The 25,259-nt window shown below is 43.9% G+C and overlaps 1 protein-coding gene and 1 non-coding gene across 2 annotated transcripts in view; both read left to right on the top strand.

The window, feature by feature from the left end:
- tmtc1 (transmembrane O-mannosyltransferase targeting cadherins 1) overlaps positions 1-25,259 on the top strand; it is a 107,845-nt gene that overhangs the window by 42,899 nt on the left and 39,687 nt on the right. Inside the window, exons 5-7 of the mRNA XM_070929393.1 lie at positions 16,762-16,843; positions 17,273-17,376; positions 23,760-23,949. Of these exons, the coding sequence (XP_070785494.1) occupies positions 16,762-16,843; positions 17,273-17,376; positions 23,760-23,949 (376 nt within the window). The remainder of the gene's footprint in view (positions 1-16,761; positions 16,844-17,272; positions 17,377-23,759; positions 23,950-25,259) is intronic.
- Positions 12,518-12,599, top strand: trnas-aga (transfer RNA serine (anticodon AGA)). Its single transcript has one exon. It is a non-coding gene; the product is annotated as a tRNA-Ser (tRNA).

Here is a 25,259-nt window from a genome sequence, read left to right as displayed (position 1 = left end):
GTCATATCCTTCTGCCTGTCAGATACACTCTTTACTCTCACTCTCATGCCGCACTTACTGTACACACTTGAGTGTCTGCCCCCTGGAGGCCCAGCAACTCATTAAGCCTTCAACAAGTGATAAAGGTGCAGCCTCGAATATTGTAACATAATTGGCTCCTGTCCTGTAGACCGTCTGGACCGATCAGATCCTGCGAGAGGGCTCATCTTGTACACTCCTTTACACCGTTTACCAAACTCTTCCCTCCATGTGAAGTTGCACTCAAGGTTTTTCAGAGGACTCTTTACATTAAAGAGGAGGGTATAAAATAGCAGGTAAGCTGTGGGACGCGCTTGCCAATCTCCGCCATGAACAGGAAACGTCCGTCACCATGGATTCTGATACAGGCCTTGCTTGGTATCGTATATGATGTGCTTCTTTTTTGGCATTTAGGCTTTGTTTTATACCAGACCAGAATCCAAGTGGGGAAGTTGCACTTATATGGAATGTGTCTTAACCAATGCCCCATAATGTACTATGCATAAATTCCCTAGGATTGTGCCCAAATCAGAATTTTCAGCGTCTTGTTCAAAAGTAGTTCGCCAACATTCAGCACTGGAGCCGAGAGCGTCCAAGCAGTGAGCAGAAAGGAGTTGCACTGCTCTGTTTCCGTCACCCCTCTCCGTTTCCATTACAGTTGGTGTTGCAGTTCAGCGATTTTGAGAAATCGCCGAACAAACAAGACTCGGTTTGTAAAAGTTCACAGCCTGCCATGCTGTCGTCTTGCATTTGCTCTGTTTATAGCAATGCAGCTAAAAAAGAGTGAAGGGACTCAACTGGCAAAATGAGATATGACTCGGGGGCTTCTCCACTGATGATTTGAATCATCATTTGAGCATCCCTAAATTTGCCTAAAATAGTCAGCATGTGCGAGATGGTGAAAATAGATGATTGGATGATACGCTCTTTAACTGACGCGTGCATCATGCGATTGAAGTTGAAGTTTGTTTAAACCCATCATAAAAGGGGCTTGCATTAATATGATGATTCCCCCGTCATTTGGCACTACCGCTTTTGGTTAAGGGTAGTGGAGAGTGAATAATCGGCATCGGTGCAGACTCTCTTGCAGGGTTTTATTGTCCACCTCCAGCATTATTGACAGTCCATTTTGGATGGTCCAAAAGTGGAGGACTGAAGGGGGTGGGTGTTGGGTCCGTAATGAGATTGAGATTGATGGTCTCTATTTGGGGCAACCTATTGGACCTGAGGCTTTTACCAGGTGTTCTGGTGTTACAAATTGCTGGGTGCCTCCTCTTTTCTCTTCATCACCGCCAATTTTTGTCAAAACCAGAAGAGGCAAGCATTAACCCATTGAAAGGCATGATTGGCAACAAGTTGCGTCATATCGCGCTTTCAACATGGTTTCTGTTAAGTCACTGCTATGACATGGACACATGGAACGATGGCCAATAGACCATTATCAAAGCAGACATTAATAAAAAAAATAAAAAAACCGAATAAATCTAACAGTGGTACCCACTAGCAGGGCCCTGCTGATGTGTGTTCTGGCTGGCATTGCTTACTGGCTCACCCCAGTGGAATTGGGCTTGCCATTATTAATTAAACTTTTTCCTTAGAGTGTCTTCTCTTTTTACCCGTCATTGATGCGCCAGAGAGGACCAGAGTGGTAACTTTAAAGTGTCCCACCCTTTCTTCTTGTTCCAAATCACCTCCTTGTTTCTCGTCCCCTATGATCCTACGATCAATAGGAAATATACTCACTTTCCAGTTGTAAGTTCAACTAGCTGAAACTAATCTTGTCTAACACAAGACAACAGTCCTGCAACGAATCCTATCTTTGTGAAGGCGTTTATGGTCACGTTTTTAGTGATTTTTTTTAGTTGGTTTTTAGTTTTGAGTTTGTGTTTCTGTTGAATTACAACCTACTACATCCTCCAAAAACACCATGAAATTAAACCAGTGTCACCAAGAACTGTAATCTTCATGAAGGTAGGGTTTATTGCAGGACTGCTGAATTAGTCCGCATTAATTTTAGGCAGGTGTATCTAATAAACTCACAACTGAGTGTGCATCACATGAAAATAACTAAACGTACCAACGTTATACTTGGAGATGCTACTCTCGAGCTCCTCTCCCCCTCTTATTTACTGTATACATGCTACCTCTGGGGCAATTCAATGCACAATATCAATTGTCATTGCTACGCAGATGACACATGTCCCACGCTTATGTCCTGTCTCGCCGAAATTAAGAATTGGATGTCCAAAAACTTCCTCGTCACTCTCTCGTCTAGTCTGGGTGCCTTATCTAACAATGTTTTAAAAAAAAAAAGGGGGGGAGGGGGGGGGGGCACTCTCAATCTAGGTGTTTTTTTGACTCAGATTTGTCTTTTGGTGACTAAAGTGGTGCAGTCCTGCTTTGTCCAACTGAGACATGAAACCAAGATCAGATCATTCCTTGCCTCTGCAGGTCTAGAAAAGGTCATCCATGCTTTTATCTCCCCCAGACTTGACTACTGCAACAAACCTTATTCTCTTATCTGGGAATAAGTAAATAAATAATATTTGGGCGGCATGGTGGCGCAGTGGTTAGCACTGTCGCACGGGAGGTAAAGCTGGTTAGAGTGGGTTGGGAGTTCGATCCCCGGCTGCCCCCGTCATGTCGAAGTGTCCTTGAGCAAGACACTGAACCCTAAGTTGCTCCCGATGGAGACCAGCACCTTGCATGGCAAGTAAATGTGTGAGTGAATGGGTGAATGAGACTTAGCTGTAAAGCGCTTTGGGAACTGTGAACTGTCCTTGAGCAAGACACTGAACCCTAAGTTGCTCCCGATGGAGACCAGCACCTTGCATGGCAGCTCGGTCACCATTGGTGTGTAAATGTGTGAGTGAATGGGTGAATGAGACTTAGCTGTAAAGCGCTTTGGGAACTGTGAAGGTTGAAAGGCGCTATATAAGTGAGATCATTTACCATTTATCTGGTATCTTGTTTCATATTCTGGATCTTATTTACTTTTATTATCCATTTATATTATAAAGCACTTTGCAGCTTGTTCCTGAAAGGTGCTGTATAAATAGAGTTATTATTATCATTTCATAATCATTTTGGAGTAAATTATTTCGGTTGCAACTTGAACAGATGGTCCACAGCCACACGGTTTGGGAAGCATTATTTACACCGTGTAGTGCAGTTTAAAAACAAAGTTTGTTTCAGAGATGCCTCTAGCTTATAGAAAAAAAACATAGAACTCTTACCTAATGTCATTCTATGAAAAACCACAAGTTAAGAGCATAAAAAGAGCACAGGAAATAGGGTTTTTTATTTCAAAGTAAAAGCGTCAGCTCCCACCGAAGGTAATTACGCAGTCCATAAAAAAGTGGCTGATTTTGACGAGATTAAAATTGCAGGAATGATCCAGCAACGATTGCGGTAGTGTTCCAAAAACAAATGTGGCCACACCTGCACACAAATTGTGCTCTTTGTTACCTTGTGAATGGAAATGTGAAAGACGATGAAACCTCTGCAAGGCGACTTGATATTTTAAGAATGCCAAAAGGGTTTTCTGCAATATTCCTCCTAACTCTTTAAGTTTGGGCTCCCTGTTGGTGCTGCTTTGCAGAAGACCGCACCTTTCGTCACTGTGATATGCATTCTTGACATTCCTGTTTTTTTTTAGTGTTGTGGAAATATATATATTCAATTCAATTCAATTCAATTTTATTTATATAGCGCCAAATCACAACAAAAGTCATCATGACACTTTACAAATAGAGCAGGTCTAGACCGACTCTTTATAATGTTATTACATAGACCCAACAGTTCCCACCATGAGCAAGCACTTTGGCGACAGTGGCAAGGAAAAACTTCCTTTTAAGAGGCAGAAACCTCGAGCAGAACCAGACTCTAGGTAGGCAGTCATCTGCTTTGACCGGTTGGGTTTGAGAGAGAGAGAGAGAGAGAGAGAGAGGGAGAAAGAGAGAGAAAGAGAGAGAAAGAGAGAGGGGGAGAGACAGACAGACAGACAGAAAGAGACAGAGAGAGAGAGATAGACAGACAGACAGGCAGAGATGGCAGCACTAGCAGTAGAAATAGCAGCTATAATTATAATAATACTGGAAATATGACTGATAATAGTAGTTACAGCTGTATGTACGTAATTGATATGTAATATGTAACAGTGTTTATGCATGCATGTTGTGGCTTCTAGATGAGCTAACGGCTGGGTTTACAGCGGTAATAACCAGAGCCAGAAATAGCCCGCATACCATTAGTATGCTAATATAGTCAACAGGAGGCCTCTCCCGCCCCTTCACCTGCAGCATATAATTGTGTGAGACATCTTACGTAAAACGTGAGCACTCATAATGAAGCTATCTGGATTGGATCCTGATTAGCAGCCACGAGAGTCCCAAGATGTCTCTAGATGTGTAGAACTCCTCAGATAGATTCTCATTGACTGTGGAACCCCATAGGATGTGATCTTATCTGGCGGAGCTCCGCTTAAGGAGCTATATTTAGACAGAAAACAGTGACACCAACGATCAAAGTAACTGCCTACACCCCCCCACCCCCCTCAAGTGATATAGTGAAGTTCAAATCAGAAGTAAATCAAATAGAGTTTCTCTATTTTGTGACAGTGCCTATTTTACACTTTTCCTACATTCCCCAGGCTGTGCTGATCACATGCGGGGGGGGGGGGGGCTTAGTCTCATGGAGCAATGACGATCCATTCTAAGCAAGCCGCATCTCAAGACCCTCAAAACTATTGTCGTCGGCTTGCCCTCCCGAAAAGGTGGTTCTCTGAAAGTTGACCTGAGCCTTCGAGTGTACTCAAGCTTTCAGAGCTATTGAATAACACTTCAGGTGACAGCTGTGGTTTCCCTGACTCGGAAGGGCAAGAAGAGCGGGTGAAAACAGTGAAACGTTGTTCTGGGCAGCAGGAACAAAGCCCCTTTTCACCTGACAAATCTCTCCCAACTTTGCAGTCTTTCTGTCTCTCTCTCTCTCCTCTCTCTCTCCTCTCTCTGTCCTCTCTCTGTCCTCTCTGTCCAACATGCATAATGCAGCAGTTCGCGCCCCCGCCCCCCCCCATCCTTGCATTCCTTCCACCTTTTTATTTGCCTCGTTCCTCTCGCTCCCTCTTCACCTCTCTGACATGCTGCATAACTCCTACCCTGCTTTCCTTGACACCCAACCCTACGTTTTCCCTGAAATGTGAGGAGATTGCCTGCTGGCTCAGGAGCAGACAGGCAATAATGAGGACATCGGGGAGATGTGAGAGGAGGGCATTTTGTTTATAAAGCCACGAAGAGAAACGAGGCGAGGAGGGAACGGAGACCGTGGCTCGGAGCTCCTCCTCCACCTCCACCTCCTCCTCCCTCTGTCTCCGCTTTGACTGGCTCCACTCGTTGCTCATTAGAATGCTTCTCAGACTGCATCCCTCCATCCCTTGATCTTTTCCCCAGCACTCCTCAACTAACTAATGTCTTTTTTCTCTTTCGTACATTTTCTGTGCTGCAATGGCCATGCATTACACTGCAGAATGCCACCCAGAATACCCCTCATTTAGTCTGTCCCTTATACACTCACACTGCCATTTTTCTACGCTTAGGAGACACTTTGCGGAGTAAATTACTAGAGTTAGGTACTAAGCCTGAAGTAGCCCCTTTTTTTAAAGGTCCCGTATTGTAGAAAGTGAGATTTCTATGTTTTGTTTGGTTATAAAGCAGATCTAGGTGCTGTATAAATACAGCCCGCATTCAGAAACCTGTGCCACCCACCAAGCACAGGGACGCACTCATCCTCCCACTGGAGGTTGTTCAGTTTGTCTCAAACGGCTCGTTTCAGACAGAGGGGGGAACTGAGGGGCTGCAGAAAGGGCCAGGAGAACATACATAAGGACTTTGTTGAACTGTGAATCATGCAAAGCTGCTCTAGTGGAGTCCCAGAATAAAAATATAGAGCTTACATGAGTACAATATGGGACCTTTAAAGCCCTATTTTGTTGTTTAACAAGTTACAAGTACTGAAATCTGGGAACACAACATTGCTAAAAAGAAGTTTGATGGTGGAGGAAACACTAGCAGGTTGTAAATAAACTCCCAGGTTTGGCGAACTTAAAAAACAAAGACGAATGCGAGCGTCCATCACAGTTTACAGTTCAACTTTGGTCTGCCACACGTACTCGGACAGGTAGACACGTCAAGGAATTTACCGTTTATAGCAAGTAGTTATGCAGTTCATTTGTTGCACAGTGGCGTCACTCCCCTCGCAAATGACGTAGAAGTGCTTCACTAATCCCTGAAGCAGAGTTCAGACCAAAGATTCACGACGAGACGGGTTGAAACTTGCAGCTGCTTGCAATGCGGCGTTCTGAAACCCAGTGCGACTATAGCAACGATCTCTGTAGTGCTATTGTATTGTATTGTAGTCTATTCAAACTTTTTTGACATGTAGGATATATATACATATATATATATATACAAGCCGAGTCACAGGCAACGCCGTCAGCCAGCTTGAGTCGAGCTGAGACCAGGGCCAGTTCACACCGCCGCTGCATTCCAAAAACGGCTTCTTTTTTCGCCGCAAATCTTTGGTCTGAAACTGGCCGCCGCTCACGCGTGCAGAACCAGACAAGTTTCATTTTGGCGCGTCATCAGGTCAGTCGCAGATTGTACGTGAATTAGTGACAGCTGAGATGACCTGCTGCAGGTGCTACACAGATAAACTTAACCTTACCTTACCTAATTCTTGACATGTAAATCAACTTTCTTGAGCAAGTTGCAGTCTTTGCTAGTTGATTTTTCTTTTATAGCGTACTGAAATCAACTGAAACCAACTGTCTGGAAAGTTTTGAAATCAATCTAAGAAACTTCTGGTGCATGCTGCAATATGGTTGTCACTACTAGGCTGTAAAGGAGGGTTGGATCGGCCAAACTGCTTGCGCTTCAGGGAAATGTTCAGAATCTAATTTCTTGCGAAGACACTGGGCCTTCGCGAGTGCGGAAACGCCGGAGCACAGACATACCTCGATGCACATTTGGCGAGAGGAACCTCAAGGCAGCACACTCACTGAAAACCGAAATGTGCGGTTTTTGGAAGCTCCACTGAAGTCATAACACTTCTCCTCTCACCCCGACACTCGCACTCACAGTTCAATGTCTGTTCCCCTGCTCTTTATCAAAAGAAGCTATTCTCTTAAAGGGACACGCCAAGTTTTTTTTTTTTTATGGCAAATGAGTCTCAGTAAGTGATGGAGACAGACACTGGAAAAAAAAAACACCTGTTTCCTGTGCAGATAATCTACTCCCAGTGCCCAGTGATCAGCGGATTGACATTGCTAGCCAATCATGTGGAAGTAATATACATAATATTCCGTTTTTAAAATGTACCCAGTGGCTTATTATTACAAAAAAGATCCGCTTCTATGCCTCAGGGTTAACATGGAGCATTATCCCTCGTTCAAGGAGGCTTTTTGAAATTCAACATCTACCTTTTTAGGTGGCCTTTAAGCATTTTAGAGTTAACTCGACTCAATCAGCTGTTGCACAGTTATAGCTATAGATGCTATTTCTTTTAGATGGCAAACAGAAAGGCAACGCGTTTCTCCACGAAGTTCCTGAATAACAAGCGGAGGTTAGTGAAGATGGACGGCTTTAATATGGAGACAGTGCTCTTTCTGAGGAACGACTCCTGAGCTCTCACAGGAGGGATGTGAAAGGGTGTGTGTGTGTGTGTGTGTGTGTGTGTGTGTGTGTGTGTGTGTGTGTGTGTGTGTGTGTGTGTGTGTGTGTGTGTGTGTGAGAGAGAGAGAGAGAATGTCTCTGTGATTAATGAGCAGGTTCTTTGGGCACTTCAGGCTGTGTCTTCCAGGGAGGAACACACACACCACACACACACATGCACAGAGAGAGTAAAGCTCTCCCTGGTGTGATATTCTCAGGGAAAGCTCTGAGGTTGTGAGTGTGCGTAACAACGCCCGATAGTAACCCTCTCCTGTGTTTTTCTGCAGTGCACATTTGACCTAATCTGGCAGGCTGATGAGTGTGATATTGGGAGGGTGTGTGTGTGTGTGTGTGTGCCGTGACGCAAACGATGGAGAATTTTTTTTGGGGGGGGGGGGCTGACGATTAGTAAAAGATTAAAAAGTGCATTTCAAGCCACAGCAACGGCAGAACATTGTTGCAGAGCAGTTTTTTAACTGAGCCTTTCATCCTGAATTTAAAACCTCTAGGTTGGACTTCAATCCTCTCCCACTTCCAGCATAACAGAAAGTCATTTATTTATGGTGGAGTGCGGAGGATGAGGTGGAGTTGAGGAGTCTCGCAGCCCGAGGAAGGAAGCTGCTCTGTAGTCTGGTGGTACGACAGCGCGCGATACTTCCTTATCGCTTGTCAGGCGGCAGCAGGGTGAACAGGCCGAGTGGTTATTGTCTTTCGTGTCCTTTGGGCTCTGACTCCTCTCCAATATCGCTCGGTGGATGGGTACCGGTGATGTTCCCGGTGGTTTTAATCACCCGCTGCAGAGCCCCTCCGGTCCCGGGCCGTGCACATCCCACACCAGTTTGTAATGTTTCCAGTCAAGATGCTTTCTATGGCTCCTCTGTGGAAGGTTAAGAAGAAATTGGCACAGGATTTTTTTTCTTAGTAGGAATAGTGTGTGCCAAGAATCAGCAACTCATTATTATTTTTAAAACAGAGCGGAAGTCAATAGTTAAACATTTACAAATGCTTGCTCTTCTATTGGTTTGGGCCTAAGTGTTTCGCTGTTTTTGGTCCTTGCGCTGGCACGCGGCCCATCCCGTGGCTGATCATTCATTGTGCGTCACGGTCTCGATGAAAAGTCGCTCTGCGTGTTCCCCTGCAAAATCTGAAATGTTTTTAGAAATGGGCTTTGGACGTGGAAATGCATTCAATGTGGTTATCAGACCACAATGCATTTGGCGAGAAATGCTGGACATACAGAAAACTCCTCAGGGCACCTTTCGTTTTCTTTAACTTCTTCATAATTCTTTAATTCTTCTTTAATTTAACAACGTCCTGAGATCGCACACGTATGTACACATTGTTATGTAGCGGTTAAGGTCAGGGAAATATTGAAAGAAACCAACGGCGACTGTGTTATGCGAACCCGCACCTCCACGTAACCCATTAAGGTCCTCACTGCAGCATCCCGGGTTCAATTCCAGCCCGGGCCCTTTTGCTACATGTCTACCCCTCATTCACGACAGTCTCGAAAGATCCTTTTATTGAAATTTTATTGAGATTTTTTTTTTTTCAACTACACCGAATAATAACTCACCTTTTCGTAAAGTACTCAGATCGCAACCTCAGTGACTGTTTTGCAGCACCGAAAGTGGAGGATTCAGGTGGAGGATGAAGTGGCACAGGCGCTCAGTAAGGTGCACAAACATGAGATGAGCCGAGGCTTTTCACACTTTGAGTTAAATGACCAAAAAAAAAAGGGACACCTTGGGCCTGACACACACACACACACACACACGCACACACACACACGCACACACACACACGCACACACACACACACACGCGCGCACACACGCACGCAGGCAGAGTGTCAGTTTTGTCAGTGTCAGAGAGCTGTGAAGCGTTTCAGTTCTGTGACTGCCCCGGAGCAGCCCTTCATACTACATCACACATCATAAGACATTGCGTGGCCTGACATCAACTCTGAGAGAGAGAGACAGAGAGGTTGAGACAGAAAGAGAGAGAGAGAGAGATGAGAGACAGAAAGAAGAAATGTGAGAAAAGACCGGCACACGATTGTTGCTGTGTGAGGCAAAAAGCTTTTGGCTGGTAGTACGCGGGTCACTGGTGTAGTGTACTTATATTTCCATTCCAGCTTTAAATAAAAATACATGTGAAATTCTGTCAAAACAAAACGCGAATCCACACATCCCGATGTGATGCCACCCTTATCGTTCGTACGCGAGAGCTGCTGCGATTTGCTCGATGAGCCGACTGTTCGATGGAAAGAAAAGTGAGTGAAAATCGTCTCGGGACGTTTGTCAAGCAAAAAAAAAAAAGCGTCTCAAACGTGAGGATCTGCGGCTTTTTGTCTTTGTCGTTTGTGACAGTAGATGAAGGGTCTCTGGCGTTTTGGACCGTCATTAATTGTGAAGGGATTTAAAATTTTGACGGGGCGCTTCTATTTTAACCCGGCGCAGCTTTTTCTAGTCTTTACGGCACTCAAGAAACTCACAGACCAATTGCATGCGAGTTAAGCCAGCCCACATGATGCTGCTCGGCCAATCAAATCTGTGCATTCCAGGCGCTAAACATTGCGACTCTGAATACAGTTGGACGAGAGAGGCGAGAGGCGAGTGACAGATGATGATAAGACGAGTGAACGAGGGAGAGAGACTGTTAAGTCAACATGTGAAAGAGTTAACACGGAAAAAGGGAAACTCAAGCTGCTGCTACGCTTTATTTTATTTTTCCTAAAATTAAGCATTTTTAAATGCAGCCCTTCTTTTACTTAATGAGAGAAGGACATTATACATATCTACAGTATCATATATCTGTATAGTTCAATGTTAAGTGACAATAAATATTGAATTGTACTTTCTTTATTTGATTTGACAGTCAGTCAGACAGTCAGTTGTTGATTACATGCAGACGTTGATACAGCTACTAGGCTACTTCAATATATATCACACTAAATCACAACGCAAGTTAGACATTAGGACGTTCCGGACCTTTGCTTGAGGACCTTTTCTCTAACTGGACCCCATCGAATTTTAGTTGAATACCCCTGTGCTAAACGATTAATCGATTAATCGCGACAATAATCCTTAGCTGCGGCCCTAGCACACGCTGGCTGTCCTGCCTCTTAAGCTGCGCTCACAACTCGAAGGAACACCGTTGGGTAAGATGATACTTGCACCCTTTTCATTTTGAGCACAAAATCTAGCCCAACTGGCAAATTAAAAAAAAAACAAACATTTTTTTTAAAGCCTCTGAGTGCATTTGGTTGGAAAGAAAGGAAAGTGTGTGGAGAGTCGGGATTGCCATCTGATGACATTTAAAAGGAGTGCAAGTAGGTTTTTATTGGCCGTTGTCGGTCCTGGCGTGGAGCTCTGACACATGAGAGAATTGCCTCTCTTGAATGTTACATGTTTGTAGAACGTCATCTGTCTCATTAAAAGACTCCAAAGAATTCAGAAGCATTACTCTGCGTATTGAATGTTAAGACTCGTGTAGCCATTCGGGGGGCGATTATGCCTCGCTTCAGCCATGGCGGCCGGGGCGAGTGTAAATAATGCGGGGTGGAAGAAGAGGAGGAGGAAGAGGAGGAGGAGGAGGAGAGGAAATGCCACTCAGAGGGAAGAATGTGAGGAATTTCTGCTGTGAGTGGAGCACTGAGGGCTTTAAATGAGCTTCAATTTAAAAAGCTTAATCCACAAATAACATGCCATCACACCCCGAAGTGGGACAGTGGATTTTATCTGTGTGTGTGTGTGTGTGTGTGTGTTCAAAACAATCAACCAAACTCAATTTTCTGTTCTACTTCCTACCTCCAACTAACCCCCCCCTTTCCTCCATTCATCCTCTGCTGTTGCCACGGCCACAGTTGTCATGGTAAATTAGCATCCTGTTATGCAGACGCACAGAGTCGTCTTTCCCATGATCCTATGGGAAAAGTTGAGGCCTGGGTCTGACACCAACAACATCTGTCTGTTCCTCTCCCTCCCGCCCGCCCCTCTGTGTGCTTGTGTGCTTGTGTGTGTGTGTGTGTGTGTGTGTTTTGGGTGCGTGGGCTTTTCATTCTTTCACTTTTCAGCGTGAAACTAATCTTCTCAGCGTTGCTCCGTCTTTTTTTTCTTTTCCCAAGGACGTACAGAGTTGCTTTGCATTTCCAGCCCCGGAGAGCGCTTTTCATCAGCTTCAGCTCAGCAACACATTATTAAACATAATACACCTGTTGAAGGGGCCTTGTAACAGTAATTTGATGTGGTCTTTCCATTTGAAATGCACCACTTAGAGTCTGAACAAGACATTTATGCTGTTGTACAGTGATTTATTCATTTCTATTTTACTATTGTACATTTGTATGGATGATGTTTCTCCACATCGCGAAATAGAACGACAATTGCACAGACTCCTTTTTCAAGCAAATCAAAACAGAAGGGAGAAAAAAAAAAGCAAAAATATTATTTTACAATATTTAAAGCCCTTCAAAATATGCTGTTATGCGGCAGATAAGTAGGTAGCACTGACAGCTCACATGGTGTATGCCAGCAATATTGCATGGCAGCTCAGCAGCTTGCACACGCATGTGGGTGGCATGGTTTTGCAAGGGTTTTTTTTACTTTTTTTTTTTACATTTTTATTTCTCTTTATTATAAGCTATATTGGACTAATGGGACCAGAGAAGCGGTGACGGGCCTTTCTTTTTATTACATTTAACTGACCGACCTTTTACTTTTATCTCACTACATTTTTAGACAAGTCACTTTGCTTGAGTGAAAGTAATTTAAAGTAACAGTACTTTATCCGGTTGTCGTGGCCGAGTGGTTAAGGCGATGGACTAGAAATCCATTGAGGTTTCCCCACGCAGATTCGAGTCCTGCCGATAACGTCCCATTTTTGTGTAATTTCCCCCCGCGGATCAATAAAGTATTTCTGATTCTGATTTCACTTGAGTATAATATTCTGGTACTCTTCCCTGGGTGTAAGGTCGGGCCATGTTGCAGAGTATCTCCTGGGGTGAGAGTAGGGTTCCGACAACTAACATCTCTGTAAAAGTTTCCGGTTGAGTGAAAAAAGTTTGACAGGTGAATTGTCAAGTGTTCAAAAGTTATCTTACTGAGTAAGTGGTATGTTGAACCGAAGAGGCCTGAGAATGGAGCCTTGGGGAACTCCACATGCGCTCAGGTGTGTTTATTACCGACACAAAGTAGTCCCGGTTTAGTTTGTGTTGGAAAGTCCCATCCCAGTCTGTCCAGCAATAGTTGTGGTCGAGTTTGTGCGACTATTTCAGTCGGCATTCTCTTGATAGTAGGAACTTCTTTCAATCAAAGAAATACAATTGTATTTCATTATGAATGATAATAAAACTGAAAGACACCGTTAACTTCAACCGGTCTTTTTGACTTTGTGATAAGATGAAAGCATAGAGTGGTGCATGTTTGCTTGTAGGGAGGATTATTTAGCCCCTCCAGGCAGATGATGTCTAACATCTCACAGCTCAAACAGAAAACAGGGAGTTTGATGCTTTTTTTTTTTTTTTTTTTGGTGATATGTCTTTATCACGAGTATAACTCTACCTCGGCTTTCAGGGTCCGGGGGCCCCGCATGTTTGCCGTTGGAACCACATAAAGGTAGTTGCATATTGCATATATCAAATGCAGCTTTGATCAATTTTAAAATTGTCGTGACAAAGAACAACGGAAAATACATAATAGTGCTGACTTTTTTTTTTTCCTGACACTGAATCATGAAGGGATCGATGCTTTTACCTGGATTCTCTGTATAAGTGCACGTCACTAACTATTTCACCGTCAGGGATTTGCACTGAGAGTTTTAAGCCCATTGAAAATGTGAAGTGCACCGCGCTTCTCTAGAACAGGCTTCAATGGTAATCAGCGGGGATAACGGCCTTGCTTTTTTTTGGGGGGAGAGGGCAACTCTTTCACGGTAACTCAGGCAAATGAAGCGTCTGCGGAGTCTGACTCCTCTTTGTCATGCCGTCTCCTGGTGCCCCAAACCTCAGCAGAACAGGCAGAGTAAAGACTTTGTCAAAGACAAATATAGAAAAGGAGAAACGGCGAGTAGAGAGCAGAGGGAGAGAGGCAGAGATGAAACAGACGAGACGGAGTGTGAGACAGACAGAATGTGTGTAGAATTCCTGTGAGATCTCTTCTCTCGCCATCTCTATGATGCTTTGAAAGCGCTGCATCTCAAAGTGATGGGGTGTTGAATGGATTCTCCATGCTTTCCTTTCACTACCTATACGTCTGATCCCCTCCCTCTCATCTTATTCTCTTGCTGCCTCTTTTCTACAGTCAGGGCTGCGTCTTTAGTTTCTACCTCGGGCTAATGGATAGGACCACGTGGTCTGGAGGTAGACTTCATAAATGACCTTGGCTGGATGCTTGGATCGATACAGAATACGAGTGAATGGATGGTAACCTTGTAGACTTTGTTGCCGAAATAGACACATAAATGCTGTAAATTGCTTGTAAAAAAGCTACTGAGAGGGCAGAAAACAAATGAAAAAGGGAATGAAATTGAAAGTCAAGATTTGAAAGAGTCTGGGGACTTGTGAACATGAGTTGTGTCTCCAGTTTGTGCAGCCAGGTATTTTTTTTAAAGAATATAAGCAGGGGTTGTTCTAAAAAGAATTCAAATCCTATAAAAAGACCCAAACCACCAATGTGTTAGTCTGCCTCTCAATATTTTCTGACTTCCCTACTCTGTTTTTGGCTCTCGGCTCCGAGCCTATTGGTTCCCACTGAAGACATAAATCCTAAAAAACAACTTGCAAATATATAGTTTCATGTTTAAAAAAAAAAAAAAAAAAAAAGGCTTAGTAATTTTCTAAAACACCTGGCTACTGTAGTTTTTAACAAACGTTACTCAATCAGGAGGAAATAGTGCATCTGTTGGGGACTATTTTCAGCGGTGGATTAATCCACATTTGGTGCTGTGGTGAGTATTCGGGGCAGCTGAAGCACAAATGAAATGGCTTTGACATACGGCTCAAGAAGCTGACACAGATGAGTCATTCCCTCTGACCAGAATCTATATCTCCCGTATAAAAAACCATCAGGGAAAGCCAAAGGGCTTTTCTCGTCTCTGAACTCTCTTGCCCTCATAAGAGACCCTCTCACGATCCGCATCAAGCTCCACGGGATCCTCTATGTTTGGTGATGCCGTTTTCCAAGAGAATTGATTGGTCAGTATGGCTGTGCTTTCACACCAGTTGATCTGTTATCTCGGAACATGACTTGCTCCGGAGCAGGTTAGGTATGCGGCATGAGTTACCATGGTGACTTACCATGTAAGAACCGAACCGCCGAGGTTAAACCAGAAGTTACTTCGCTAACCTCAAATCCTGCTTCGTGGTCCAGGCCTCTGGAAACAGCAAGATTTGATCTGAATCTACACATTTGTGCATCTGTATGTTTTATGTACTCTTTCATGCTTTTCTGTTTTTCCCCTGACTCTTCCCTTTGGGGGTATTTAATAATTTTGCTTTTTTTTTTTCTTTGATTGATGCGCCTGCAGTTTGTGCTCAGATCGTTTGGCCCCATCGGAGCCATTGGAGCTTTGAAAACTCATATGTCAAAGTAGCGAAAGCCAGACCTCTTTTATAGCAGACGACACTGCTAATTGCCATTCATTGGCCCCATCTTCACTCAGCTTGTTGTTGTTGTTGTTGCCACAAACTCTGAGTTACCTATATGCAGCAAAATCCCGAGCGGTCTTCTTTCTGATCACAAAAAATGTTCTCAACTTGAGATGCTGCTGCACTCTACCTGGCAGCTGCCGTGATTCTTTTAAAGGGGACCTCTTCTGCTCATGTCCAGCTCTATATTTTCATTTTGTGATTCCACTAGAGCAGCCTTGCATGATTCACAGTTCAAAAAAAGTTCTGATTTATCTTCTACTGGCCCTTGATGGAGCCCCCTCAGTTCACTCTCTGTCTGAAACAAGCTGTTTGAGCTCCTGTCTCTTTAAGGCCCCCTCCCCTCCCTAAAATCCCCCTTTCTTCTGATTGGCCGGCCAAGTTCTGGAAGTCTTTGGAAGAATTTCCAAAATCTAGTATGAATATCCGACATTGTAACGTTATATATATGACAGAAAATAAGGAAAAACGTAATAGTGCCTCTTTAAAAGGAATAGTTTACTTTTTTTCCAGCTTTCTTTAGCTGTCAGACAAACTCATGGACACCTTTTTAAGTTTTTATATGCCGCCTGAAGCTCAATTACTGGACATCTATGGGATCAAGTAGCAGCTCATGTCAAAAGTATTAGATTCGTTAAAGTGAATGCCATTTTACTTATTTATTACATGAAGTTACGAAAAAAAACATGTTACGTTTTATCCATAAATGCCTACATAACCAGGCTCCCCAGGTGTTCAGTGACCTTGTGGTTCCGCTCAAGAGCTTCGGCCTCGGTAACACGTGGCCCATCTGGTGGGAACTGTAAGGTGCCCTTACGTAGATCCTCATTTCGGCCAAACAGCCTTTTCCGTTCGTGGGGATCAACATGTGGAATTCCTTACCGACAGAACTCAAACTGGATCCTTGACTGGGGTCGTTTTAAACTCAAACTGAAACTGGTTTTGAAGAGGGACCAGTCCTGCAGTCATGAATGATCTGGTGCCTCTTGTTTTACGGTGCTTTGTCAGTTTGTTAGTTTGTGTGTTGTATTGTTCTGTCTGTACTTTTTTTTTTTGTTGAGTTCTGAGCTTTGTGTTTTTAATGTACATACCTGTTGTCGAGTTTGTGTTTTGCACCGTCTCTCGCATATCTGCAGTTGAGTTTTATGTATTTTAAAAGTCCCACCTGGGGACGGGCATTGCAAATTAGCTTAGGCTACAAATGCTACATACTTGTCCCTTGTGCAAATTATGTCAACAAGTTCTGAGTGGAGGCCAGCTCACCATGTGATTTCCCCTTTGGTCTTATCGCCCGTGAGAACACAATTCCAATTTTGATTGTATTGTACTGCTGCCGTAAGCCCGCAGTTAAAGTCTGACTGACCCCTCTGTATGTCTAATTGTCCATCAGTCACCTGTCTGGCTCCAGACTCAGGGACGTCCTCCACATCTGCAGCCCCTTCATCAAACGAGCCTGCCTCATCTCTGGCTACGTGAGTATTTTATTTTACACTGACTACCACCAAAGCACCACAGCGGTGGTTGTGCTTGCTTTAGTCAGCTGCCTACAAATTGTATATTACTGTTGGCCATTTTCCAAAGTAAAGCATAGATTTTAAGATTGATAGATGTGTGGTTTTCCTACCTTCCAGGGAGCCGTTGGCTTCCTTTCATTTCAGTATGCTATGAAATAGCAACTTTCAGAGACTTGTCTATTACAGTTAATATTTTGCTGCCATCATCAATACAGCTGAGAATGAGGACTGTTTGGGAAAACCTTTGCTCATTAGTGCATTCAAGTGTTGTGTATTGTAATGTAACACTGTAAATGGTCTATCAGAGGCCATTTAGCTGCCGTAAAACCGGAAACTGGCGGTGGATTGTAACTGTGCTGACATGTGTTTCCCCCCTGCGCCCTCCAGGTGGTGATCATCATGTCGGTCAGGCTGTGGCTGATGGGAGGATCCATGCCTCTCTTCTCAGAACAGGACAACCCCGCCTCCTTCTCGCCTCACCTGCTTACCAGGTCAGTGTCACACACACACACACACACACACACACACACTCACACATTGAACATGTAATCTGTCAAGAAAGCTGCATTTCTCCATGTTTGTTTGGCTAAAAATGGGTTCTTAAGTGGAAAAAAGTGAAAATTCACTTATGACTGAGATAGCATTGACAATATTGTATACTGAGCTTAAATATGCAATGAAGTCAGCACATGCCAGTCGTGTTAGTGTTAGTTAGAAGATGGCAATAGCACACAAAACAATGACTGAAACTACTGAGAATGTAATAATCCAGATACAGTGCAGTTTTTCATTTCATTATTTTTCTTAAATATTAATACCAATTTGAGCAGTTCATTTGTACTTTGAGAGTTCTTGACTTTCAGGAGGAATTCAAAGTCTCAGGAGTTTGTTGTGAATATTTGACTACTAAAAGTAGGATACAGACAATAACCAATGCTAGTATGTGTTTTGATGAAATAGCTTATAGTATTGTTTTGGGTTTTCATCGCCATCATTATTATTAATAACAATAACAAACAGCACAAGATATGCCAAATATTTGTCATAAGATTTATTAGCTTTTCTTATGTTAGGATTTGTAATTTTTGGAAGATGTCTTTGGGCTCTGGGAACTTTGCGACATCTCATAAACAGTCTACAAATAAATTTGAAAATCTGTTCATTCAAGAATGTTGTAAATTATATGCGGACTCTTCTGTTTCGGAAGGCTACTATTTAGAAACATCGCAAAATGTAGGCGCAGTAACACTGCAAATTAGAAAAGAAAACCAGAGAGAGAAGAAACTGATGAATGTCTTGCATCATTTGTTGCTTTATGTTTTAGCCATGCTAGCAGCATGACTAAAATAAAACATTGGGTACAGACATTCAAGGTCCCCAGAGGATGACACATATTGATTTTGGTGATCACCTGACTTTTTACAAAAAAAACATTTTTTTTTTTAAATCCTCTGGCTTTTCTTCAAGCTGCCTCCATGTGGTTGACATGTGTGGTTAGGAGTGAAATATCTCTACAACTTTTCATTTCATCTAGCGCCATCATCAGGTCGACACGTCAGTGTGTCCAATACTTTATGACTGGTTTATGACGAAATACCTGCAAAACTAATAACATTTCCCATCAGCCTCAGCTGTACTTTATATTTACTGCTAATTAGCGTATGTTAGCATGCAAACATACTAAACGAAAATGGTTAATGTGCTAACATGATAGCACCACTGTGCCTAAGTACTGTCTCACATACTTGCTAGCATGGCTGTGGACTCCGAGTCTCGTCTCTTTGTTGTTCCAGTGAGTCACCTTCAGTTTTTCCTCTGACTCTCTGTACATTTGTTAACATTGAGCTTGGTAGGATGCTAGCATGAGGCATTGCGGGTGCCAGCAGACAGTAGCGAGGTCTTGCGGTCCTCTCAGCGGTGTCAGTGTCTGTCGTCGGTGAAACAGCATATAATCTGTCATTAGCACAGCTGCAGTGAAAAATAGCTCTCCTCTCCCTCGGCCACCTGGGAAATTTATAGCGGATTCTCATATCCCTCACTCTGTCCTTCCTGCTCGCCTTCATTTTCTCCTCTCATTATTTCTCCTCACTGATGTCTGGCCGGGCCTCCAGTATTCCCTTATCACCTCTCTGTGTGACTGTCTGTCTGTCAGTGTGTCCTCGTTCCATCCATCCGGTGCTCTTGTCTCAGCCGTTCGACGTTGACAGTGTGCAGGTGGACATATGAAATATCTTTTTAAAGCTAATTATGACCTGCATATGCGTCCTCCAGGCTAAGTCGTGCAAGATAATAAGATTGCTTATCATAGCTACGCTGATGACACCTTGATTTACTTTTGCTCTCTCACAAAATCCCTACGGCCCCCACTGTGACATACTATGTGACAAGTCAACAGATGAATGCCAAATGTTTGTCTTCAATTATATAAAGACAAGACAAAAATAACTGTGTTTGGCAACAAGGAGAATAGACTGAAAGGTATTGCTCAGTCTGTTCCCAGAGCTAGAAAGACGAAGGCCCAAGTTAGAAATCTCGGCGGTTTAGTAGACTCCACACCGAGGAAAAGCTTTTGAGCATCTCAAACAAATAGCAAGAATTAGAGGTCTCCTGTCCATGTCTATAACTCTGATAAATACTGTGTAAATATCAGTTTATAAAGACTAATTTGTGTTCAAACTATGCAAATGTTGTTGAACAGTATTTTCAAGGACAGACATATTTTTGCCCTTTCCGTAGAGGCAGTATCAGAGAGCGATATCTATTATGATTTGTCCAGTCTGAGGGTAGGTTGACTCTCTATCATGCAGACCACATCCACCTGAGGGATGAACGTGTTTGTGTCTGATGTCGATTTGACGGTGCCTGTTACATCGAAAGCGTTGCCCGGTTGAATTACATTAGCTGGGAGCTATCAGAGTGCCTATCTTTTGTCTGACTTGAGTTTGCGTTTTGATCCAGCACTGTAGAAGTTTTCCGAATAAACGCTCTCTGCTCTACTCTACTGCCTGTGTGTGTGAGGAGGTGTGGAACAGCTGAGAGCGCTGCTTCATGCCTAAGCTCCTCTTGCCATCAGACGAAACTCAGGAGAGCAGAACGCCATTGCACCTGACAAATTACTAATTTTCTCTTTCTGCTCCCTAATCCCGCACTACTTTTCTCCCTCTAGCTTCTGTTTCTTCTCCTGTCTGTGAGCCTCTGTCGTGTGTGTGTGTGTGTGTGGGTGTGTGATTATTTGTTGTTAGAGGGCCTTGCAAAGTGGGGAAAAGGGAATTGAATTTATGGCCCAGACCCATCAGATGACTGCAGGTGGAAAACATTGTGCTGCATGCTAAACGGCCTGTCAGCATCTCCTCAGAGGCCTGCCTTATCTGTGTGTGTGTGTGTGTGTGTGTGTGTGTGTGTGTGTGTGTGTGTGTGTGTGTGTGTGTGTGTCTGTGAGCGACGGCTTAAGACAACCTCTGCAAGTCTTTGTATGCCTATTGACCCGAGCCTGTGTTTATTTCAGACTTGGTCTCCTGTGTCCCTCTCCAGCCGTCAGTCTCTTTTAATAGCCAATCTGAACAGAAGTCAGGGCAACAAAGGGGGACAGCAGAGAGATCGGGAAGAGGGAGGAGTCGTCTTCCTGTCATGTTTTCATTGTGATGTTGGTGGTGGCGTGTGGCCTCAGGCCCATCTGACTCAATGAAATACGATCCAGGTCCAGTTGGAGTGACAGATCTGTGAATCTGAAGGCTTATCAGAAGTCAGAGACTGGGTTTTACAACTGTGGAAAGTTATCACGCCGGCAGCTATTTCGTGATGATTGCGAGGTCAACAGCAGAAACACAGCGTCCTCGTTACAAAGTAATCCCCTAGGAATGAGCATGTGCACGTATGTGATGCAGCACCTTGCCGGATGATGTCATTGCAGCAAAAATCGAGCCAGGTCCAAGCTTTTCAACCCGACGAGCCTGCCTTGTTCTGTCACTGGACTGGGCTCATTGAAATGAACGAGAGGGCTGCGCATTTTCACACAGGGCTAAAGTTGGTCTGAACGCGGCCTTAGTCAAGACCACTTAAGGGTTAAGGTTACCTGCAGAGTTTTTACCAATTGTGGTGTAATGGAGTTATGTTTAAAGACTGGGTTCCCATTTTGTTTTGTCTTGTGAATACTAGCACACGCACGATCCTGCAGGTTATGCAAAGCACATTTGTACTGAAAAGGCAGGAAGAAGATGGCTAGCTAATGTAAACTCAAAGGTCCACCAACTAACTAGCTTTTCAGAGCTTTATACCACCTCCCACGGAACATTACTAGCGAGATAACCCCTGTCTTTGCTCAAAGATGGCCTCTGATGTTAAATGTGATGATGTCCTCATTGATCTTTCTCCAGCCGTCCACTGACTCCTGGTCTATGACCCCTGACCCCATCAAACTTCAATCGACCAGGAGCCAGAGGATGGCCAGAGAAAGATCAAGGAGAACATTCACATCTGACGCCAAAAAAACATCCTTAAACCAAGTCAAGCAGGCGTCCACCCTTCAGAGTCACATTTGCTTCCTGGGTAGGCACATTCCGGCTGCTTTACCCCGAGTGCTGCTTTTGTCTGTATTATGCTCTCTGTGTGTGCTATTGGCATTAATTGTTATACGTAAGATGACATGAGTTTCACCACGCCACCAACGTGTGTTGCCATTAACACTGTTAAAGCAAGAACTCTCATGGATGAAAGAAATTAAAAAGATGAAAGACAGACAAATGGACAGAGGACAGCGCAGGATGGACTGAGTGCCTTTGTTACAGTTAAAAGCAATACACCAGGGTAACAATTTTACCCTGGTTTTAAAGGTGGTCGGGTTTAAGGCAATGCTTGCCTTCTTAAAGTTTGTCGCCACTCTGTGTTCGTGAAGTAAGAGAGAGGGAGAAGTTGACAGTAGAAGACTTAACAGTATGTACCCTCCAGCCCGGTACAGATCAAGACATTTCTCCTGCAGTACATTACAAACTCATTCCTCATCACTAAAGACTAGAAAGAAACCAGTTTGGGCCGTAATATCATGTCCCTCAGCCACTGAGCTGTCTGACTCGATCTTAACAAGTGTGGGCCTTCTTGCACTGCAGTCCTTGTGAAAACCAATTATAGTTCAAGGATGTGTCCACATTCCTCTGGGTAGATTTTAAAATGCTGTTTATGTGTCAAAAGTTTTTCTGCAAACAATGGAAGTCTCTTCTGCTTCCTCCAGTCGTTGGCAAACAACTAAATGGTGGTAAGTGGAAGTATGTTGGCCATGTTCAAGAATCCGTCCTTATTACTATGGACAAACGTTAGTGCGGACATGGTCTAAAGACTCTGTAATTTAAGGGCGTTTTCACATTAGGTATGATTGATTCGTACTGTGCCAGAGTACGATTGCCCCCACCCCCCGCAGTACACTTTATCCACACTCTGTAGCAGTTGGTGGCGGTAATGCCACGGTAATTCCTGTGTAGAAAAAAGTTCTATGAGCACTATTATTGCCACTGTGGAGACAATGTCAAGACCGACCCGTCCTTCCTACTTTATCAGCCATGGCCGTGCAGTTCAGAGGATGAGATCGGGGCAACCCGATTGGTGCAGTCGAATGGTTATGGCGCCACATTCTAAACAGCGGTCTATTTCGTATTTCTATTTAGTACCGTAGTTTTCACACCTGATTGCGAACTGTACTCGAAACCACCTTTCCAAGTGGACCCAGTTCGCTGATCCATGCCCGGGTACACAGTGTTCACGCTAATCAAACGAACCGATCTTTGGGGTCAAGTGCACTCTGATCCGGGCCCGGGTATCCCTGATGTGAATGTGAATGAACTCATCATTCCAGGTGCCATTTTAACCATTGCGAGATAACAGAATGTGGTCTGTAATAGACATGGACATTACAGAGCCAAAAGAGAATACTAGTACCTATAGCTGACATTACAATAGCCCATTTGCAACCCCTCTAGAAATTAAGTTTGGTACTAAATTATTTTCCCTATTATGTTGATGAAAAACGTAATCGCTGGCTGGATTATATTCAGGGGCAAAGTGTTTTAAGAGTCTCGGGGTCACGTCCTGACTCTCGTCTGTGGTTAGGTTCAGGTTAAGGTTAGGGAAAGATTGTGGTTTTGGTTAAATTTTAACAAATGTCTCAGCTCACTGTGGACTTTTTCCTGTATCAAACCAGACCATGATCTTTCCTTAACCTTAACCAAGAACAGCGCGTGCCTAAACATAACCATAAAAAAAAGTGAATCATGCTGTACGAGGTATTCAAGATCTGACATTTGGGGGTTAAACAAGTTAGATATGTTGTCAGCGAATATTTTACTGGCAGCATTTTTGCCATTTTTTCCATTAACATTTCCTCCTCCTTCTCCTGTATGTGGGACCATACCAGAGGGCCTCTCTGTCTGACCCTGCCCTGGCACTTTTAACTGAAGCAGATAGCCGCCACGCTGTGGACTGATCGATACTTCAGACAGGCCAATGCAGGTCTCAAGCTCCACTGAGAGAAATGGAGAGAAAGGGGGAGGAAAACGATGACCATAGCGTAGCAACAGCAGCAGCATGATTCAGGCTTTCAGCATTCAATACACTGCGTGACTTATTTGATTGGGCTCTAAATGTCAGGTTAGAAGATTACTCCGAATCAATAGTTAACCTTAGACAACCTCCTCAGGCAAACTGCCTAACACTCTAGTACTGAGATAAACAGGATGATTATAATGATTGATTGAAATTCTGATTAGGTTCGACAATTCTTCCTTCACTGCTTTGTTCCATCTCTATCCGCCTCACATCCATCTTCTCTCTCTCTCTCTCTCTCTCTCTCTCTCTCTCTCTCTCTCTCTCTCTACCCCCCTCTCCCCAGGATTCTGACCTATTGCTACCTGCTGTCCTTTAACGCCTGGCTGCTGCTGGCCCCCATCGTGCTGTGCTATGACTGGCAGGTGGGAAGCATTCCCTTGGTGGAGTCGCTGGACGACGCACGCAACTTGGCCACCCTGCTGCTGGCCGTGGTCGTGGTCGCTCTCTGCCTGCGCTGCGTCTTCTCGCTGCAGGTAAGCGCAAAGAAGTGACAGGTGGCTGGAAAGTGCCCTTCCCCATGAACTCTGTTGCCTCCTGTTGCTTCTCCGTCCTCATTACATCGCGCATTTGCATCATTTGTCAGTGATCAGACGGCTCATCCTGTCTCTGTTGAGTTTTTTTTTTCCACTAAAGAGCACAATGTGTATTTAAGGAGCTATTAATCAGTGCACTTTCAGATCCCAATGGGGACTCTTAATCAGTGCTTCATTAAAGGCAAGTGCGCTGAAAAGGTCAGCCCAGTCAAGCCTCTGTATGTTAAACGCACGTACACACAGCATCAAGTAGACAAACATACGACTTCGGCGGCATGGTGGCGCAGTGGTTCGCTCTGTTGCACAGGAGGTAAACAGGATGATTATAATGATTGACAGCAGGTTGGGGGTTCAATCCCCAGCTCCTAGAGCAAGACACTGAACCCTAACTCCCGATGGAGACCAGCACCTTGCATGGTGGCTCGGTTGCCATCCGACGTGTGAATGGTTGAATGTGATTTAACTGAATCACGGGCGGCATGGTGGCACAGTGGCCATTGATGTGTGAATGTGTGAGTGAATGGGTGAATGAGACTTAGCTGTAAAGCGCTCTGGGAACCGTGAAGATTGAAAAGCGATATATAAGTGAGATCATTTACCATTTATAACTGTAAAGCGCTTTGGGAACTGTGAAGCTTGAAAAGCGCTAAGTGAGACCATTTAACTATATATTTACTGGTTACTGAAAAACAAAAGTGCTGTCCCTTAGCGCTTTAAGGTCCAAATGCGTCAAAAGCGCCTGACGCTGGCGTTCTGAAGTACACCTATCGTTTTAAACGGGTCGAACGTGCCACAAAGCGTGATGAGGCGCGTCACCCTCCTCCTCAGACCTTGCTTAGATTGTGGAGTGTCAAAATGAGGACCCAGAGACCAAAGCTGCCGCAGTACCAGTTAACAGACCCACCCCATACCATCTATCATGAACGATTACTGATCTGCTGGTCATGAATCGTCTACATAAACCCAGGGTGTGATTTGGCAAGGTGATACGAATATATATATATATATATATATATATATATATATATATATATATATATATATATATATATATATATATACATATATATATATCATAGTGATTAATGCTACTTCACCAATAGGCCATATAAAATACAGAAAAGAAAGATATTTTAAAAGTATATCTAAGTAAAGTGTTGCAATGTGAGAACAGTCAATACGTCTCCATGCTGAACAGCCTGCCTGGACCAGGGAGGTCGCCTCCCTCCTGATTCCCTCAACAGGAAAGC

Source organism: Enoplosus armatus, chromosome 22, assembly GCF_043641665.1.
Source record: "Enoplosus armatus isolate fEnoArm2 chromosome 22, fEnoArm2.hap1, whole genome shotgun sequence".
NCBI classification, from domain to species: Eukaryota; Metazoa; Chordata; class Actinopteri; order Centrarchiformes; family Enoplosidae; genus Enoplosus; species Enoplosus armatus.
This window is presented reverse-complemented; position numbering and strand designations above follow the sequence as displayed.